The following is a 20,840-nucleotide window of genomic DNA, read 5'->3' as shown; positions in this document are numbered from 1 at the left end:
CTCACTGGCTTGGCCGCCTCATCCTCACACTGTAGACAATCATGATATCTGGCCACATGAGCATTTTCCAGACAAGAGTGGATTTCAACACAGTCACTGGTAAGTTCTGAAAGGCAGGTGTGGGGACAGATGTGCATACATACCAGCAGCACAGCTGGTAAACTCTTTGGAGTTTACTTTCTACAACCTTCTTCCTCCAACAGCTGCAGGGAGTGCACGTGCCCTTCTTTCAGCATAAAGGGGGTCCAGGACAGGCCCTCTTTTTTGTGTGCTGGTCCTGGGACTTGAACTCAGGGCTAGTCAGTGTCCTTGAGCTTCTTTTGCTCAAGGCTAGTACTCTACCACCGGAACCACAGCATCATTTCTGGATTTTTCTGTGATTAATTGGAGATAAGAATCTCACAGACTTTCCTGGGTAGGCTGGATTTGAACCTCAATCCTCACATCTCAGTCTCCTGAGTAGCTAGGATTTCAGGTATGAGTGTATGGTGCCCAGCTCCAGGACCAGGTTTCTAAGTATATACCAGGGAAGCCTGTTCAACAGGGCCTGAGCTTCCTCTCAGGTTCTTGAAAGTCTTCATAATTTTTTAACACAACCCCCCATCTTCATTTTACACTGAGCCCCACAAACTATGTGTAGCCAGTTCTTCACACTCCCCCTTGAATGCTTCCAAGGCCTTGCAGAGAGCTTGGCCTCATGGTGGGCATAGCCTAACCCTTATATACACCAGGGCATTCAGCTCAGATGAGCAGACCGGCCATGGCCCTGTGCCAGCCTGTTCTCATCCACAGGAAACAAAGCCCAGAGCTCTTGCTGCAGCACCAGGGCCCTCGTGACCATGGTCCCTGGACAATGAGACAATACTGGGACAGTGAGAAGACGCAAAGAGCCAGCATGGAGGCTTTTGTGGGACTTGCTGCTATTTCCACTGGGCTATGAGACCCCAAAGGAGGAGCTGGCAAAGGCAGCTGCGGCAGGAAAAACGGCCTGCTTCTCTGCTAGTGTTTCAAAGGCTCTGAAAACCACCCCAACACAGCAGACTGGTCACTGCTGGGAAACTTCTTCCTTATTTGTGGACAACGTCTTCCTAATTTTCTCAGGTATCCCAGCAAAACAAAAGCTGTACACAAGGATGCCCTTATAAAGCAGCAAGGCTCTTATTTCTCTAAGGGGAAGGCTTGGGTGGTGGCCTAGGTGGTTGTATCCTTGGACCTGTGGCTCCCTGGCAGCAGAACCTCTGCCTGGTAGCTCAGGAGCCCTGCTGGACCTGAGTTTTTCACATATTAAAATGGAGACGGCTGGCTACCTCGCAGAGCTATGATAAGAAATGCAAAAAAGAGCAGTGCACTCCTACTGGGTACACTGCATGGTCCTAGCGACTAGTGCTATCTCCCTGAGACAGGAAAGCTAGGGTTAGTGAGTGACCTGGTGTGGAGTGGAAAGACCCAGTTTCACAGCTCCAAACTTCAGGCTGCCCATGAGCAGCCTCTGTCCTCATGAAAGCCAGCGACTATGTAAACTGGGTGCGACAAGGGCAGAGAAGCCCTCTGTAAAGGCCAAACCGTGGAGGGAGAAGGAGAGAGAGAGAGAGAGAAAGAGTGACAGAGACAGAGAGAGAGACAGAGAGACAGAGAGAGACAGAGAGAGAGAGAGAGAGAGAGAGAGAGAGAGAGAGTGTGTGCGTGTGTGTGTGTGTGTGCGCGCGCACGTGCGCTGATACTAGGGCTTGAACTCAATGATCTGAATTCTTGTTTTTGGTTTTTTGTCAGTTGTGGGGCTTGAACTTGGGCCTGAGCGCTGTCCCTAAACTCTTCAGCTCAAGGTGAGTGCTCTACCACTTGAGCCACAGCGCCATTTCCAGTTTTCTGGTGGTTTATTGGAGATAAGAGTCTCATGGACTTTCCTGCCCAGGCTGGCATTGAACCAGAATACTCAGATCTCAGCCTCCTGGGTAGCTAGATTATAAGCATGAGCCACTGGCACCTGGCTATCACTTGTTTTTATATGCTTAAGGTGGTTCTACCACTTAAGCCACAACTCTACTTCTGGCTTTTTGCTGGTTAACTGGAGGTAAGATTTCTCTGCCCAGGCTGGCTTTGACCGTAGATCCTCAGATCTCAGTCCCCTGAGTAGCTAGTGTTACAGGTATGAAGTTACCAGTACCTAGTTCTTTTTATTTTTTTATGGTTTCACAGTTGGAATTCAATTTGTGCTCTAGTTCATATTGGTTGCTTACTGCCAGCACTCTACCACTTCAGTCACATCTTCTCCAGTCTGGCCTTTTGAAGATAGGAGTTTCTCTGACTTGTCTACTCAGTCCTCAAATCACTGTTCTCAGATATCAGCCTCCTCAGTAGCTAGGATCACAGGTGTGACCCTGTGTGATGACCAATGCTAATAAAAACTTATATAAATTGGGTGCAAGTACTTACTGTGTCTCCAATCTTCAGACCCTCACACTTCCTCTGGCCTGGGTAGGATACACCATCTTGGCAGGTAGCAGTGAAGAAGAGATTAAGGTCTTCTGGCTGGTCCCAGACAGACAGCTCCACTTTAGACCGGATACTCTGAACAGAGGGGAAAAAATACTACAGTTGAGGGGCTGGGAAGGTAGCTCAGTGGTAGAGTGCTTGCCTTGCATGCATGAGGCCCTGGGTTCCATTCCTCAGCACCACATAAGCAAAAAGAAAAAAGCCAGAAGTGGTGCTGTGGCTCAAGTGGTAGAGTGCTAGCCTTGAGCTGAAGAGCTGAGGGACAGCGCCCAGTCCCAGAGTTCAGGCCCCAAGACCGAACCTCCCCCCCAAAAAAGACTACAGCTGAGGTGCACCCCATATTGTCTTCTGATGTTCATGTGGCTCCTAACTCAGAAGGCATAAGCCAAGGAAGAGCCAGGGGTATGGTCCCCTGCTTCTTCTCCATCTTTCTCTCCTCTCTCCTCCCACAGACCATTTCGGCAGACCGGGCTAAAGATCTCTATAGGCTCAGACAGGCTGAAAGGGTGTATCTGCTAAAATTACACATTCTGCTTCTTCAAGGGGTTTTGCTCTGCCTTCTGCTTCTCATTTTTTTTATTGTAAAGATGTTGTACAGAGGGGTTACAGTTATGTGAGTAAGCTAATGAGTACATTTCTTGTCAAACATTGTTACTGCCTCCTTTGTTTTTCTCCTACTATCTCTGCTTCTCATTTCTATCAACACTCACAGCCATGGCCACACTCCCCCCCCCACATCCTTGCATACCCCAAATATAAGGAAAAAACAAAAACAAAAAACAGGACAACATTCCTTTGCTCGGTGGCTCTTCTCTCTCCCCTCTGGCTTCTTAACATCCTGCAAGCCCAGTCCAGTAGCTCCTCTTTCCAGGAAAAAACCCATTACTCTTTACATGTAAGCCTGACCCCTATCAGGTGAGGTACACATTCACAAGTTTGAAACTACGTTATGTGAAAACTACATGTGGACTATGTTCTCAAAACACTGAACGAAACAAAAACAAAGTCAAAATGGTCCACTGGAACAAGGAGAGGGAGAGGGGGAGAGGGGGAAAAGAGGAAAGAGAGAGAGAGAGAGAAAGAAGCAAGGGAGAGAGAAGGTGAGAGAGAAGGAGAGGGAGAGAGAGGGAAAGAGAGAGAAAGAGAGGGGGAGGAGAGAATGCCATGTATTGGAAAGGATACAGAGCACCAGGGACTCTTTTGTTGGTGGTGGTGGTTTTAGGGCTTGAACTCAGGATCTGGGTGTTCTCCCTGAGCTTTTGTGCTCAAGGTTAGTGCTCTATCACTTCGAGCCACAATACCACTTCTGGTTTTCCTTTGGTTAATTGGAGATAAAAATCTCACTGACTTTCCTGTCCTGCCACTGAACCATGATCCTCAGATCTCAACCTTCTGAATAGACCAGGGACTTTTTTAAAAATATTTTTTAATTGAGATTAAGTGATTACATAAATTTCACAAATTTTACAGTATTGCGGGATGGTGACAGTTAAAGTCACAAACACACTTTTAACCTTCACGAGGTGCATTGTCATTATCGTGGTCTATAAAACTTAGGGTCTCACAAACTTTGACACTATAGCTATTTCTTCCAAATCGGGTGATATGTACATTTCTTTCCTTTTGATAAAGTGTAAACTGTTCCCTCTTTGACCAGGGACTCTTAATTACTAATTGGGGTATAAGTGGGTCCAGTCCTGTAGCAAACCATTAGATGGTATCTTCTGAGGCTTAGGCTAACTTTATACCTGGCACTCACTTGAGGATATGTGCAGCAGGAATGTATATGACACCAAAAGACATGGATGAGGATGCTATGGCCATCATAGTTTGTAATAGCTAGAGACTGGAAACTAACCAAAAGCCTATCAGTAGTGGAATAGATTTAAATTAAATTACAGTGTGTTGGCACATTTGAGCATCTTACAACAACAATGAACACAATACAACTTTATGCAATGCCAGTGATGAGCATCACATTGCCCAAAGGAAGACAGACACAAAGGCTTATACATTGTACTATTCTATTTACAGTTATAGAGACACTTGAGTCCCAATGGACCACATGTACAATGGTAGTCCCATAAGATTATAACAGAAATACATCCGGAGGATCATAAGCTTGAGGTCAGCTTGGACTATACAGCAAGACTCTGTCTCACAATCATTTTCAATAATTCACAATAATTTTCCAAAATGCCCTTGAAATTTTCTAAGGAAGCTGATGCTTTGAAGACTGGGGCCAAATGAAGTAATTGGCTTATTTCCTAGGGGGTCATATTTACTGCAACATTATTTAAACTCTGTTTATGCTAGACTTCCAGTTCAACTGGAGACACAAATACTGAGAGACACATGGACTTAAGCTCAGATTCCCAGCACAGCATAGCTATAGAAAACAGAAAAGTAGGCTGATTGCCTCTTGCTTTCATAGGCTTTCTTTTCTCTCTCTTTTTTCTTTCTTTCTTTCTTTATTTTTGCTGAGCATTTGGTGTTAAATGTAAATGATGGATGCACAGTGTTTTTTTTTTCCCCTAACAAATTAACAGCTTGTTGAAAATACTCTCTGCAAAAAAAAAAAAAAAAAAAAAAAAAAAGGTCTCTCTCGGCAACAAGTTGTCTAAGTGCTTCATCAACTCTAAAAATACTATCCCTCATATCCGCTTCCTCTTGAAAATGCCAGCCTTAACTGGTCAAAGGTCACAGAAATGTCACTCGACACACACATACAGCACTCTCCTACTGAATGTGATTAGTTATTTTCAGCTCTGTCTTCCGGCTGCATTGTGGATGCTATCATATATCTCTCTAGGACTTAGCACAAGCTCTTGTGGATGGAATGATACATAGGACATAAGTTTTAACAAATTAGGCTAATGGACTGAGATATAGTAGAAGGCCAATTTTTAAAAGAAGAGGTAAATTTTATTTATTTAAATTAGAAGATGGAGAGGACAATATGCCATAAAAGGGTTAGGTAGATTGGAGTTATGTGAAAGATCAAGAATAGTCACTTGAAATATGAGGTTCTACTGTCCAGGCACAAAAGAGGGAGAGAATGATACTTCCCCATGAGGACCAGGCAAAGCCACCACCTGACAAGCATTCACGGAGGATACGGCTGGGTGAGAAAGAGCACTGGGGTAGGGGTGGGGATTCAATCCCACCTATTGCTAATGATAATAGGAGAAAAAGTGAATCCTATGCTCTACTCAGGGTGTCTGACATTCCGCCTCCAGCCTGTTGTGACCTGAAGTTAGTGCTGTTATTTCTGTTCCCCACAGAGTTTCTGGAATCATAAACTCTCTACCTATTACAAATGAGGCTCATTCACTTTAAACGTCTCATTAATTTACTTATTGGGCTGGTCCCTGGGGTTTGAACTCAGGACCCAGACATTGTCTCTGAGGTTCTTCATGGCTAGAGCTTCACCACTTGAATGACAGTGCCATTTCCAGCTTTTTCTGAGTAGTTTACTGAAAATACGAGTCTCATGGATTTTTTCTGCCCAAGCTGGCCCTGAACTACAACCCTCTGATTTCAGCCTCCTGAGTAGCTAGGATTATAGGTGTGAACCACCAGCGCCTGGCTCAAACTTCTCATTTATGAGGGCAGAAATCAAAGCTCAGCTGCCCAAGCAGGCAGGACAAGCAGCAGGCCTCTCCCTCCCCTCAGGCCTCACTATAACCACTGTAAGTGTGCACGCACTTCTTTCCTCAGAATGGGCTGTGACTTTAGAAACTGCACTTCACCAAGTTGCACGCTGGCTATAATGTTCAGTCAAAAAGACCAAAAGACCAAAAGACCACAAGCTCCTAGAGGGCCAGGCTAGTTCACTCACTGCTCTATGGCCATGGCATAACAGCACATTAGATCTTTAGGATATACTTGTTGAATGAATGAAATGTAAGATAGAGCAGAGGAAGGCACATCAGTTCTTATGCATGAAGACATTTATGCATGACTCTGAAATTCCAATAAATTCCTACCTGATTTGTCCCAGAAAATGTTGTTATTTTTTTTACCCCCCACCCCATCCTAAGAAAAGGACTCGATGTCAACAATGCTAGACGTTTTTAAAGGCTATTCTATTACATCCCTGGTCAGGTTAGGTCACATCTGCAATTGCTCTAAGTTGGGCCAGCTGTGGAGCGGGTGGAGCAGACTTTATGGCAACACCCAAAAGAGAAACATGTGCTCTGCAGGGGGAGCACACACCACAGGATCTGACATCACCTTCCATATGCAAAGCCAGTGGTTTCCAGCTCATCCTGCTCCCTCCCACTTTGAAAAGAGGCCCCTGTGATTTCTGCTGGGTCCTCCCTCCCCTTGTCAATGCAAGGAGATGCTAGCATCTGTGTGCATGGACCCAGACCCCTGAGTCTGAGCCCTGAAAGAAAAATCTCTCAGCAGTACCTACGCTGAGTAAAGCTCCACCCAGCCAGACACCCTTGGGAGAATTTGGGAAGTTCTCAAACTGGAGAATCTGACACAGCAAAAAAAAAAAAAAAAAAAAGCCTAAGTCCAGGAAGTCAACAATTCCACATGATGAAGGATATATAGAGAACAGACAAATTATACAAGATTTGAAGTCACACAGTCTCTTTCCATGTGCTCCCTCCTCAGCTGCGCCAAATACCACAGCCATTTCAACTGTTACACATTCTCCAACCAACCACAAATCTTTCCAGAATATTCTCCTGGTTCCACTGCCAGCACTCCAGGGGAGGTAAGACATCAACACCCACACTTAGTCATGTGTTTGTTGCATGACTCATAGGAAATCTACCAAGAAACCACTCCAACTGGAAGGTAATCAGAATGCAGAGCTGTGAGGGATGCAGGCCAGGTAGCAGGTAGAAGGTTAACCAGAGCCACTTCTGCTGGCAAAGCTCACCGTGCTCAGCAGAGGCCCATGTAGGCCTGAAGCCAGGAAAAGTGTAAGAAATCATCATCTATCACCTCCTTATCCCCTCTCTTTTCCCTCCCCCCTCCCCTTCTCTTCTCCTCTTCTTCTTCCTCTTCTTCCTTCCTCCTCCTCCTCTTTTCCTTTTATGGTGCTAGTCCAAGGACTTGAACTCAGGGACAGGGCACTGTTGCTGAGCCTTTTTGCTCAAGGCTAGCACTCTTACCATTTGAGCCACAGCCTCATTTCTGGCTTTTGGTGGTTAATTGGAGATACGAGCTCATGGATTTTCCTGTCTGGGGTGGCTTTGAACCATGATCCTCAGATCTCAGCTTCCCGATCTCAGCTAGGAGTACAGGTCTGAACCACTGCTGCCCAGCTACAATTTAAATCTTTATGTTTTGTTGTACATTCATCAAGCCTGAATAAGGCTTTTTTAAAAATAAACCTCTTCCTGCTAAATCTGAATACTTAGTGTTGATAATGACCTAATAATCCTGCAAATATTTTCAAGGTATAGTTCCCAATGCTCATTCATAAATCATACACTTACTTTCCTAACATGTTCTCTACAGAAACCAGTTTGACTTATAGAGTCAAGTACTAGTATTAGAGCCTCACAATTTCTCAGGAGATTCACCCCAGATTCTTAACATAATACAGCTCCCACCTGGTGAAAGATCACTTTCTCCACTCATCCTAGATCCCAACTTACTCTTCTCCTGTTCCCTGACCCCCAAAGTCCTTGGATTTCCTGGTCAAGGCTAAGGCCATGAATCTCGGAGAAAGACCGCTTCCAAGCATTTATGAGATCCCATTGGGCTTTGGTTTAGACTGGTCCCACACATGAGCACAGATAAACAGGACCACTGGGTCACACAGAATGCCAATGAGCAGAGTTACCCTATTTCTGGCAAATCCATCAAGCCAGCTCTATGGAGCTGAGCGCCATTATACCCTCTTTATCATAATGGAGCAGAGGTCCTGGGGTCTCCCACAGAGGACTGGCAGGGTCTGAAGCAGGAACCGGCTGAGGATAGACATGCTGGAAAACGGCTCCTGTGGAAGCCGAGGACCTCCTCACACCACCCAGCATAGCCCAGATGAGACCGCTCCTCAGCCATGTCTTCCCCCAAAGACCTGACTCAGCAGGAGACATGGCATGGCCATCCCTGCCAGTGAGAGCAGGTGCGGCAGCAACCTGCCTCAAAACCTCTGACTCTATGGGGATGCTAGGCTATGAGCTCCTCAGAAGGAGGGGTACACAGTACTAGGCGGGGGTCAGGGTGATTCCTTTAAGTTCAGTGCCCAGAGCTTGAACCCCAAGAGGCTTACAGTAAGTATGGAGGAAGCAGCCCTCAGGACAAGGCAACCATGGCGGCCTGACCCCCTCAAACACACACTTCTCAAACCCAAACCCCCTTCTCAGATTGCCCCCTTATAACCAAGCATAATGGCTGAGACGTAAACCAAATTCCTTACCGAAGAGTCAGAAAACCACTGAAGTAAAAGCTAATTTGGAAATTCTGTCTCACTGAGCACAGGGCTCTGAGGTGGCCATTGGATCTGGTGAGAATTTAAAGATCAGAGGATCTTCGGGTTGGGGGAAGCGGGGGAGAAAGAGTAGGAAAGGAGAAGGAAGGTGCTTGTTTCTCTCAGCAGAAAGTTCCAGAAAGAAATGAGGAGTATCAGCATTCGTGAGAGGAGGGGCTGACCAACAACAGAAGATAGGGGTAAATACGGAACCGAGAGAGAAGGACAGACTTGCCTCCCTAAAGTCCATCTCTTTGCCCTTAAGACACAAAGGCTCAGAGAGATGGAGTACAGGGCTCACCACACCTCAGGCTTTAGGGTTTCCCCAAAGTGAAGGTGATAAAACAGCCTAATCCACAAACCCAGTTCTCTGCCTACCCAACCTTACAATCGCACCCAGAGCATCACTGGAAGAGGGCAGGAAAGAGAAAGCAGTAGGTGACAAAGCCAATGACTTACACTGTATGCATTGATAATCAGTTGAATGATATTTTTGGAGTCTCCATGTAAAATCTCCACTGTGGTTCCAGGTATCAGAGCGGTAAAATTCTTGAAGAAAAAAAAAAAAGGTAAGAAACTGGTCCATGTTGCCTTCTAGTCTACCAAAACGAACTCTGTGGTCTATGAATGAGAAGCGTAAGGGCCAGCACTATATTGTACCACCCTCTGGGGTGGCACCCCATGGGAGAAGATGCCTCCAGGAGAGGCGAGAAGAACTGGTATGAGGAAGAGCTGTCGCAGCGGGCCCCGGAACACCCAGCCCCTGTGAATGGGAGAGTACAGTTGGCAAGACTTATCCCCAAGTGGAAAGCCCTAAGGAACACATCTCCTCGGGTGTGCAATGGGCATCTTCTCACAGTCCATCCTCTAAGGTGCACTCACTGCCCTGGGTGATTTTCTAGACATCATTCTAGGTAATCCCAGATCCAGCTACAGGACAACTCAGACTGTCCTCCAGGAGCAGGGACTACCTTCTCAGAGGTCTCATGTATTCCCCTCTTGAGATAGGACCTCTGGATACTGCCAAGCAGTCCTGGGACAAGCAAGCAGCCTTGAAGTACAGCCTGTCTCCCTCCATTAATGCAGCTTCTAAGCCAGGCTATAGACAGGGCCAGAAGCAGACACTGTCCTCAGCCTGCCTGGCCTGCCTGGGCCCCTCCCAAGCCAGAGGCATATGGGTTTGAAGATGGATGGCTAAAGCCAAGAAGGACTGCCCTCATGAAATTTCTGGAAACCCGTCATGATATGTGTAATTGGTTTCTCTAAAAATGTAGTTTGCAAAATGTGTGATGAGCTTTAGCCTAACATGTTCCACCAAACAAAGAGAAGAGAGCCAATTGTCTCCATTTTCCTCAGGTCAAATGGATCAAGAACTCAGGAGGACGTGAGTTCACCAATGATGACCTCGGGTAGGAACCTCAGAAAACGTCAGACAAAGACTCTGTCTTTGGTGGACAGAGTCCCTACACTTGCGATGTAAAGCTTCACACTTAGCTCTGTGAGCCCTTAGTGTTCAACTCATCTGTGATTGCCAGACAACACGTTCACAGGGGAACCAAAGATGCTGGTCCATGGGATGAAAAGTTACACGGAACAGACTCATACAGACCTTTCTATTCTTTAGGGCATTGGCTCTTTAATTGGGGTTTCTTGTCCCCAGCCACCCCTGGTTTCCCATCCTCTGTAACAAGACATTAACCTGGAATCTTGGATTCCCTGTGTAAATGCCCAGATGCCTCAGTTTCCTTTCTTTGTATTTCATTAAAAATTTTCCTTCCCTGTTAGAGTGTATCCCTGTGTTTTCATTTCACCATCTGAAATGGGAATTCATAGGCCTTTCAAGGGTTTTCTCACAACCAGATTAGATACCATGTGTTAGCTATGTGAACATTTAAGTTTTCTTAGTGTTCTTTTCTACTATAACCAGACAGTACAATCTCACTCTCCCACCCAGAGCAGGGATGTGAATAATCCTCACCTCCCACCACCCAGCTAGCCTCCCATTTATCTTAGCGGCCAGTCAACAGAGTCCCCACAATCTGCTACCAGCCTCCCTCTGTTCCTCCAGGCATACCTTGTAGAGCATATAGTGGTTTTTTGTCACAGCAAAGATGAGATTGATGTTATTCTCTGCCAACTTCTCTCCAAGAAGGGCAAGGGATGGGTAGTCCTAGGGCCAAGGCAAAAATCAAGGATATAACACTTCCAATACATTGAGATACTAGCACCTGCTCTAACACATGCCCACCTGCTCAGTACTTGCCAAGAAGAAGGTAAGATTTCTCTTAGGTGGCTTGGTAGATCCCTTCAATAATAACCAAACTCCATTAGCAGTTCCTGAACTAAGGGACTGTGTGGAAAGACCCTCACAGAAATGTCCCTCAAGTGCTTGCCAGACACCCCAGAGTGAGGAATGAATACTGGGGTCTCTGGTCTATGTGTCTGTCCATTCAGCAAGGATGGGGAAATGAGGGCTCAGGGAGAATGGCGACCACATCCTACTACTGTCATCCAGCACCTGTTACCCTTCCTCTTTCCTATGGCTTTTATCCTATTCTTTTCCTATACCAAGGGTTTTCAGCCGTCAGTTTCTATCCCTTATTCCTGTTCATGGCTCAGAATGTTAAGAGGAGTTTGTTGCTCTCTGGACTGAAAATTGGGGCATGAACTGTGAGCAAGGAAGGAGAGAGGAGGTGGGAGGCAGCTTTATGGGGTCCCTAAGGATTTTAAGGGCTACTGACTGGTTCAGGGGGTCACAGTCAGCTGAGGCCCAATAGCATGAGACCTTCCTCCAGACTCCCCCCTTGGCTTGATGAATTGAAAGCTAGAGACAATGTGGTTTTCCAGTAAAGAAAATTGAGAACTTCTCTTTGACTAGATACTGAATGAATTTGGGACAGAAGAGGATCTATATTCCTGATGAAGTTTGTTGAGTCAGTGTGGCAGGACTTTGGTAGTTGGTGAGGCTAGATGATAAGTATGTAGGAGGTCATGGACTGGTCTTTCTTTTTTAATTCAATGGTCACAGTCATGGACTACTAGGACTGAAAAGTTCCTGGGGCCTCCCACTCCTGCCATCCACACCTGATATAAAGGAGTCACTGCTTCAGGGAGCCACTACTGGGAGTCAGGAAATCTTAGCCTGTAACAAGAGAGAGAGAGAGAGAGAGACAGACAGACAGACAGACAGACAGACAGACAGACAGACAGACAGACAGACAGACAGAGGGAGAGAGGGGGAGAGGGAGAGAGAAAGAGAGAGAGAGAGTGACAGACAGATAGACAGAGGGAGAGAGGGGGAGAGGGAGAGAGGGAAAGAGGGAGAAAGGGAAAAGGGGAGAGGGAGAGGGAGAGGGAGAGGGAGAGGGAGAGGGAGAGGGAGAGGGAGAGGGAGAGGGAGAGGGAGAGGGAGAGGGAGAGGGAGAGGGAGAGGGAGAGGGAGAGGGAGAGGGAGAGGGAAATGTTCTAAGTCAACAAGGAGTTCTGGAAACCCAGTTGGAGAAGACAGAATAATGAAGAACGCTCATTCCCAAGAATGAAATCAAAAGTCAGTGAGTGCTGAGGGCCAAGAGAGGTGTCAGTGGAATGGACCAGATGTAGGGGCCACAACAGCCCAGCCAGGACCTCACCATCTGGTTGGATGCAGTATATTCATTGGCCTCATTCAAGTGGCACTGGCCATCGTGGGGCTGCACCAGCCCTCCTAGTTTTCCATCCAGTGCGATGTGGGGCACATCATCTGTTGTGAACACCAGAAGGTGCAATGCATCTTTCCGCCAGCCAATCTTCTCCTGAAGGACAAAAGATGGGGGGGGGGGGTGTCAGCAGCATTCCTGCCCAGGTCTACACCAGGGGGCATCAGACAAGACCACAGCTGTCTCCAGTGCTCCACGTTTATAGAAGACACTTCCTCTCTGCCTTGTGTTCCTGGGGCCAATCCACTGAACACTGGAGAAAGTTTCCACAAAGTCCCAACAGTCCCCAGCCCAGACTGGGGAAGCCTGGATGTGCAGACACGAATCTCTGAGCCTGTCCTCACACAAGTTCCTGTGCCTGGATCCCTTCCTTCCCTGCTTCCTCTGCCATCCCTGTCCCTTTCAGCTACAACTCAGGGCCTGTTATTCCTTCCCCCACAACAACCTTGAGCCCACTCCAACTGCCACATCTCCTGATGTGACTGAGCTCAAGGAAGAGAATGGTTAAGTGAGTACCCCAGGCCTTCATCAGACATAACTCACTCCGGACACAGTGCTCAAGAGATTGAAGCTGGAACCATCTTGCAATGATTTGGTAGAGACTTTCTGATTGACAACAAAACCCCTTTAGTGTCCAGTCCATCAGATCAACCTTGTTCTCCTTCTTGCTTCACACTACAGCACTAATCCAATCTATAGGCTGAGGCCCAGCTAAATACAATCTGTATTTTTCATATCCAATCACTGTAGACCAAGCATTAGACAAGCCAGGCACTGGTGGCTCAAATCTGTAATCCTAGCTACTTAGGAGACTGAGATCTGAGGATTATGGTTTGAAACTAGCCTGGGTTAAGAAAGTCTGTGAGACTGTTATCTTCAATTAACCACCAGAAAACCAAAAGTGGAATTGTGGCTCACAATAGTAAAGCTCTAGCCTTGAGCAAAAAAGCTCAGGGACAGTACCCAGGCCTTGAGTTCAAGACCCACGACTGATTAAAAAAAAAATTACACAAAAACATTCTCAGTAATTACTATATAAGAATAGGAGACACAGATACAGAGCAATAAAAACTAGGGTATATCATACCATACATATGTTGGCAATGGAAGAACTAAAAAAAGGAATTATTTACTTTCTTATTTTGTTTTATTTTATTTGATGCTGATACTAGGGCTTGAACTCAGGCCCTCTCATTCTCCTTTAACTTTTTCATTCAAGGCTAGAGCTCTACCACTTGAGCCACATCTCTATTTCTGGCTTTTTTTTTTTTTTTTGTCATTTGGCTTGAACTCTGGGCTTGGGTGCTGTCCCTGCACTCTTCAGCTCAAGGTGAATGCTCTACTACTTGAGCCACAGTGCCACTTCCAGCTTTCTGGTGGTTTGTTGAAGAGTCTCGTGGACTTTCTTGCCCGGGCTGGCTTTGAACCTCAATCCTCAGATCTCAGCTTCCTCAGTAGCTAGGATTACAAGCATTAGCCACCACAGCCTAGCTCTGGCTTTTTGTTGGTTAACTGAAGAGTCTCATGGATTTGTCTGCCCAGCTGGCTTTGAACCAGGATCCTCAGATCTCAGATCCCTGAGCAGCTAGGATTACAGGCATAAGCCACCAGTGCCTGGTTACAGGAAGGATTTAAACGGTGTTCGATGTGTATATTTGATACTGAGTGAGGAGCTGGGTTCTCAGGCCTTATAGATGAACAGTTCTCACTCTCTTGATGGCAGGAGAGGGTATAAGGGCATCATTCTCTTGTACTCATCATCTCAGAGATGGCTATGGCAGCCTAACCAACTATGATATTTGTCTCAGCTGCAGAATGGACAGAGGAAAAAATATCAGAGCAACAAGGGAGAAAAAGGGGTTTGACAAGAAGTCAATGAGGCCTGAAAACCCAGAAACCTACTGTGAGCATGGATCTTCATCTTTTAGGGAGTCAGTTTCCTAGAAAAACAACATTCACCCAATATACAACTAGTTATCTCCAACTGTATGCCAGGTTCCATGAAAGGTTAAGTATCTATTAAAAAAAAAATTTTTTTTAGCCGGGTACTGGTGGCTCATGCCTGTAATCCTAGTTACTCAGGAGGCTGAGATCTGAGGATCACAGTTCAAAGCCAGCCCAGGTAGGAAAGTCTGTTAGATTCTTATCTCCAATAAACCACCAGAAAAACAGAAGTGGCACTGTGGCTCAAGCAGTAGAGTGCTCACCTTGAGCTGAAAGGCGAAGGGACAGCACCCAGGCCCAGAGTTCAAGCATGAGTTAAAGAGCTGACAGTCAAAGACAATGTTGAGGTAATGAGGTCAGGGAGGAAGTGATAGAGGACGCTAGGCTTGCACAAAACACGCTGCAGTGGAAGCATGAGGAAGATGCTTGGACGAAGTTGGAGGAAGGAAGGGTCTGTGTCAGAGGTTTCCCCTTTGCTTTAGGTTCCTGTTTTCCTCCTAGAGAGGACACAGAAGAGGGGGAAGTTCTGGACACTGACAAATCACTGAAGAAAAAGGCACACAACAAGTTATGCACACATTAGAAATCTAGAATGAAAAACCAAGAAGGTCCATACAAATAAGAAATGATAAAATTACTCATGGTGGAGCTCAACCCTAATTGAAATAATAACCTTAACCCTAACCCAGACCCTAACCAAAACCATGCCCAAACCCTAACCTTACACCTAACCTGACTGCTAACCCAAATCCTCTAGTACCACAATCCCTCATTCTATCCCTACCCTTAACAAAACCCTACCCCTAAACAAAATACTAACCCCTACCCTATCCCTATTCCTAACCCAAACTGTACCTTATCCTCTCCTACCCTAATTCTAACCCCTAAATCTATCATACCCTTAACCAAACCATACCATTAACCCAAATAGTAACACTACCCTAACTACTAACCAAAACCCTATTTCTAGCCTTATTCCTACACCTAACCCAAATACTAAACATAATCTTACCCTTAACCCTAACACTAATCCTAATCCTGATTTAATCCTAATCCTATACTGAATCCTAACTCTACCCATAACCCTACCCAACACACAGAGAGAGAGAGAGAGGGGGGGGGGGAGGGAGAGGGAGAGGGAGAGAGAGAGAGAGAGAGAGTATATGGGTATATAAACCATAAACTAGCTACATATTTCAACCATAATACAGCCATCTGCTAAACACTGTAGCCACTATAGTAAAAGACCAATTTCTCATTTGACCAAATGTATTAAGAAACTTAGAGAAAATCAGTGACCTAAATAAATGTGCAGAGAGAACATTTTCATGAGTGGAAGGGTCCACAGTATTGAGATAACACTTCTCTAAAGTTCATCTATAGATTTAACACATGAAAAAAATCACAGGAAAATCACTAGAAAAGCTACCTGGACAGAACATTTCAAATAGGAGGGAGGAGGCCATGAAGGGAGCAGGAAGCATGCAGGATTGCCGCTGCTGCCTAGGCAACTTCCACTCCTTGAACCCCAGACAACTGCAGACAATGAGCAGACAACTACATGTGCCTGAAAGGCTCAAAATCCTACCAGCCCCATCAAGATGGTCTGACTCCGGTTTCACCGACACTTCCTGTTTAGACATTCCTTTTTGGCCTCCAGGCTCCAGGGCAAGAAGCGTAGATTACCATCTTATAGTTGATCAGATGCTCAGAGAAATAAAGTAACCAGCCCACCCAACAAGTAAGGGTCAGAGAAGGCAGACTGGCTGGCTAGAATGTTACCCCCAGAGCTAAACTACCCATTCACCAAGCACATAGTCATATAGGGAGAGGAAGCCGTGAGTGTACATCATAAGTGAGATAATTCAGCGGAGAGCTGGCACATGGCAGGTCCTCCACTCATGTCTGCTGGATGCAAAACCAATGTTTGTGGAATGGAAGGCTACATATGAAATGGAAAGAGCTCCACAAGTGAAGAGTGCCACAGCAGAATAGTAATCCCTGTTTTCTCTGAAGCGAGCTCTTGTTCTGCCAATGGTTGTCAACAGAGCAACAAACTTGGCCCAGAGGCTGAGCTGCTGGAAAGAGCCCAGACATGCTTATTCATTCACCCAGGCCTTCAGCTTGGAGAGCCCATGCGGTGACTTCATGGAGCTTTTACATTACACATAAATTCCCTACGGACTGCTGGAAATGTTAGCCATTTTGAAGAATCTTAAGTTCTGTATTCCGTGCTCGATCTAGGAGCAGTAGTTGGAAAGGTATTTTCCCACTTTTTCTTTTTCTTTATTCTTTTTTGTGCTGGTCCTGGAGCTTGAACTCAAAGCCTGGGCTTTTCTGTTCAAGGCTAGCACTTTACACTCTACTTCACAGATCTACTTCTGGCTTTTTTGGGGGGAGGGGGGGGTTTGTGGGGCTTGAACTCTGGGCCTGGGCACTGTCCCTCAGCTCTTCAGCTCAAGGCTAGTGCTCTACCACTTGAGCCACGGCGCCATTTATGGCTTTTTTCTTTTTGCTTATGTGGTGCTGAGGAATCGAACTCAGGGCCTCATGCATGCAAGGCAAGCGCTCTACCATTGAGCCACCTTCCCAGCCCCAACTTCTAGCTTTTTGATGGTTAATTGGAGATAAAAGTCTCATGGACCATGCTGCCTGGGATAGCTTCAGACTGCAATCCTCAGATCTCAGCTTCCTGAGTAGCCAGGATTACAAGTATAAGCCATCTATGCCTGGCTAATATTATTGTGTTTAAGACAGAGTTTTATAGCTCCAGCTGGCCTCGAACTTTGGATTGTCCTACCTTACCTTTGAGTACTGGGATTATAGATATGTGCTACCATACCTAGATATTTTTTTTTTCCTAAAGGAAGTAAAAATAACTCACCTACAAAACAGAACATACCTTGGAGGCCAGAGTCTGTGAACTATAGAATAGATGATTCGGAGTTTAAACTTTGCCCCAACTGTGGAACCCTGAATCTGTGCCTCCCTTCTCACAGCCCATCTTTTTCTTTGCAAAATGGCACTAAGCCCCCTTTGCAGAGCTGGGACTAGGTTTTTAGACACAAGGTATTAAAAATTACTTGGCATATAAAAGAAACTATAAATGGAATCTATAATCATCTTCAATGAGCAGGAAAACCTTTTATATTTTTTCTCTCCTTTTACGACTTGGTGTAGAGGCGATGCATTAGCTTAAGGAACAGGAATCCCTATGCTACAAACAGGTTAAAAGCTCTGAATTAATTAAAAACCACTGCAAGATGCTCTTACAGACTATTAAGCTAAAATTAAAAGGTCTTAACACTCTAAATGCAGATGAAATCTGCTTGTAGAAATGTAAGATGTTCAATACACAGGTGTAATACAGATTGCTGATACACAGACTTTAGAAAACCACTGGATAGAGGGAGGGGAATGGCATGGTGTGACTCCATTGTAGAGCAAGCAGATGGACCTGAGTTCAGGCCCTAGTGCTGCTAGCAAAAAGAAACCATCAGGAAAGTTAATTTAAAAGTGAAACATCTAGCACAGATGTTCCTCTAAGTACAGACTCAATAGAAAAGAAGGCATACATTCGTGCAAAGGCAAGAACACGGGCATTTATAGTGGTTCTCTCAGGACAGCAGGTGAATGACTATCTGCTCTACACTATACAATCCTAATACATGCTACAGTATCTATGCAGTACTCCTCAGGAAAAAAAAAAAGGGTTGAGCACTTAACTACACAGAGGAATCTCACAATAATCGAATGAGAATGAAATAAGCCAGGCAAAAAAGATTATATATTGTGGAGAGAAAAACCTCAGCAAATACAGTCTAATGTGCAGTGACAAAAAGTAAATTTGTGGTTGCCTGGGGCAGTGGGGGAAGGAGAACCACAAAGGGGAACAAGCACACTTTGGGGGATGGTTAAGGATAATATGTTCACTCTCTTGATTGTGTTGATGGTTTCTTGAGTGTGCACATATGTGCAAATTTACCAAAGTGAGCCAATCACATACCTGTGATCCCAGCTATCAGAAGGCTGTGGCCAGAGGATCACAAGTTCAAGACCAGAGCAGGCTATAAAACAAAGACTGTCTACAAACAATGTAATCCCTACTCATTTGATATATGTAATACGTATTTACATATCAATTATACCTTTATCAAGTTTTTATTTTGTTTTTTAAGGAAGGCTTGCTCTGCTCAGAATGTCAGTTAAATACAGAACGTTGCATGAACTTGCAGTCAGGAATGTGCTGGGAACAGCATATATAAACATTCTCTTACTTGGCAGGAGTATCTGACCACTATCCACCAACCACCATGTGTTTGGGCTCAGATGACTGGCAAGTCAGCCTCACATCTGTTTTGCCTTTGTATTCTTGGGCAAGTTATTTCATCTTTGCCAATCTCAGTTTCCTCATCTATACAAAGGAGATAATAACCACTCTGATCAAATAGGGCTATTGAGGGAAGTCAACAAAATGACACACAGGAAGCACAGAGCCCAGGAAACTAGTGCGTGCTCAGGAATGTAGTAAACATTCAGTAATTGATGTTTGTTATCTTCAGTGTTTCCACAAAGCCTCTCATGTCTATAATTCAGAAGCACAGGAGCTTATATTTCGATTATAGGATAGGGGAAACATTTATCTCCTTTAAAAATTTTATGTTGCATATATCCTCTCTATTAAAAAGTTTTAAATGAAAAAGAAAGACCTATTTATTTAGGTCTCTGAATAAAAACAACAGGTAAACAAATTTGATTTTGTTAAATATGACAAAGGCCAGCCCTCAAGACAGAAACTCACTGGCCTTAAGCAAGAAATTCAGTGTCTAGACAAGACTGCAGTTCACTTACTTCTCTGTCTGCTGGGCAGATCTATATCCAGTTCACCTCCATGTCTGTTTCACCTTTTATCCTCCCAGTCTCAGGGGGTGACCTCGTTTCATTTGTCACTCAGAGAGACAAGACCCCTCCTCACCTGTCTCTAGAATCTCTGTTACCCTGTGAGGACACCTTACAGCCAGTGTCTTCCTCCTTCCCAAACAAGCTAGCCAGTTTTCTTTCCTCTCCTCTGATCTCACTGTCCCAAAGGAGGGACAGCTCCTCCCTCTCTAAGCAAAGTCCCACTCTCTGTGGAGAATGTTCCACCAGCCAGTGTCTCCCCAGTTCCTTCCCATGTGCTTAAAAATAAGTGATTGGCCCGGTTACTCTAGCCCTTCCCTTGACCCTGCTACTCCCAGACTCAGCCCTCATCTCTCCCCTTCATTTTTAAAACTAGCAGGCCGTTGCCTCTATTTCTTCCCCTGGGTTTCTTAAAATCTGACCAACTCTCTGGCACCCGCTGAAAAAGAATTAGGAACTGAAAGGGAGACCAAACCCTTCCAAGTCTGAGAAAAAAACAAAAACAAAAACCGACTCTTCCTAAGAGTGCAGATGGACATGCTATATCTGTTGATCTCCAACAGCTGGCCCCAGAGAACCTGGGAGAGAGGAACAGATGGCCAGGGCATTTAGAAGCCTTGGTTTCTCTAGTTTGAGGACACCAGTTTCCAGCTGTGGGGAAGTTTAGTTTCCTGGAGATGGGAAGAGTCACATCACTAGCTCTGACAAGAGGAAGGTCCTTAAAGGCCCCATCCCCACTGTGTCCCTGGGTCCCCTGAGCAGCTCCCCTACTAGAATACAAAGATGGCTCTGTGGGAAGCTGGCAGGTGCCAGGGAGAGATTTTCCTAGACACCAGCTCAAAGCAAGCTTGCAAGAGTTCGTGGTCACAGAGGCCAAATCCAAAGGCAGCTAAGAGGATGGCATGATAAGAACGATAGACAGGTTGGAAAAGGATAAGGTAGGCAAAGCACCAGGGAGGTTACTGGGTAGAAAAACAGGCTTGGGGAAAATAGGTAACACCTGGAGTTTGGAAGGAAGCCCAAGGGCTTCTCAACTAACTTCCCTCGAGAGCAGGTTTTCTTTCTCTGGCATGCACTCGTGGTATCAGACCTGCACACTGCCTGCCCCATCAGGCATCTACTCTGATGCTGAGTTGCCCTGTTAGCCAGTCTTCTTTTCCTTGGACTCTAAGCTACTTTTCTATGGCCATCCTTGTGCATCTCCTGGGCCAAGCAGAAGGGTTGATTCCATCTTCTGAGCTGACAGCCTCAATCAGCTGACATCTTTCTTATGGTGTATCTCCTGAGATGACATGATTTCCACACCCAGCACCATCCACTCAGCCCTGCCTCTGCAGAGACAGACCCCCACCCCCACCCCATGTGGTGTG

General features: G+C 45.5%; 1 protein-coding gene across 2 annotated transcripts in view; it reads right to left on the bottom strand.

Moving 5' to 3' along the window:
• Positions 1–20,840, bottom strand: part of Itgb5 (integrin subunit beta 5) — a 120,808-nt gene that overhangs the window by 41,335 nt on the left and 58,633 nt on the right. For both annotated transcript variants that reach the window (XM_070030016.1, XM_070030015.1), the window contains exons 6-9: positions 12,562–12,723; positions 11,007–11,102; positions 9,392–9,481; positions 2,434–2,568 (exon numbers count right to left, since the gene is read on the bottom strand). In XM_070030016.1, coding sequence (XP_069886117.1) covers positions 2,434–2,568; positions 9,392–9,481; positions 11,007–11,102; positions 12,562–12,723 — 483 coding nt within the window. The remainder of the gene's footprint in view (positions 1–2,433; positions 2,569–9,391; positions 9,482–11,006; positions 11,103–12,561; positions 12,724–20,840) is intronic.

The sequence above is a fragment of the Dipodomys merriami genome, unplaced genomic scaffold (genome assembly GCF_024711535.1).
Source record: "Dipodomys merriami isolate MVZ:Mamm:240054 unplaced genomic scaffold, mDipMer1.0.p SCAF_2, whole genome shotgun sequence".
Classification (NCBI taxonomy): Eukaryota; Metazoa; Chordata; class Mammalia; order Rodentia; family Heteromyidae; genus Dipodomys; species Dipodomys merriami.
This window is presented reverse-complemented; position numbering and strand designations above follow the sequence as displayed.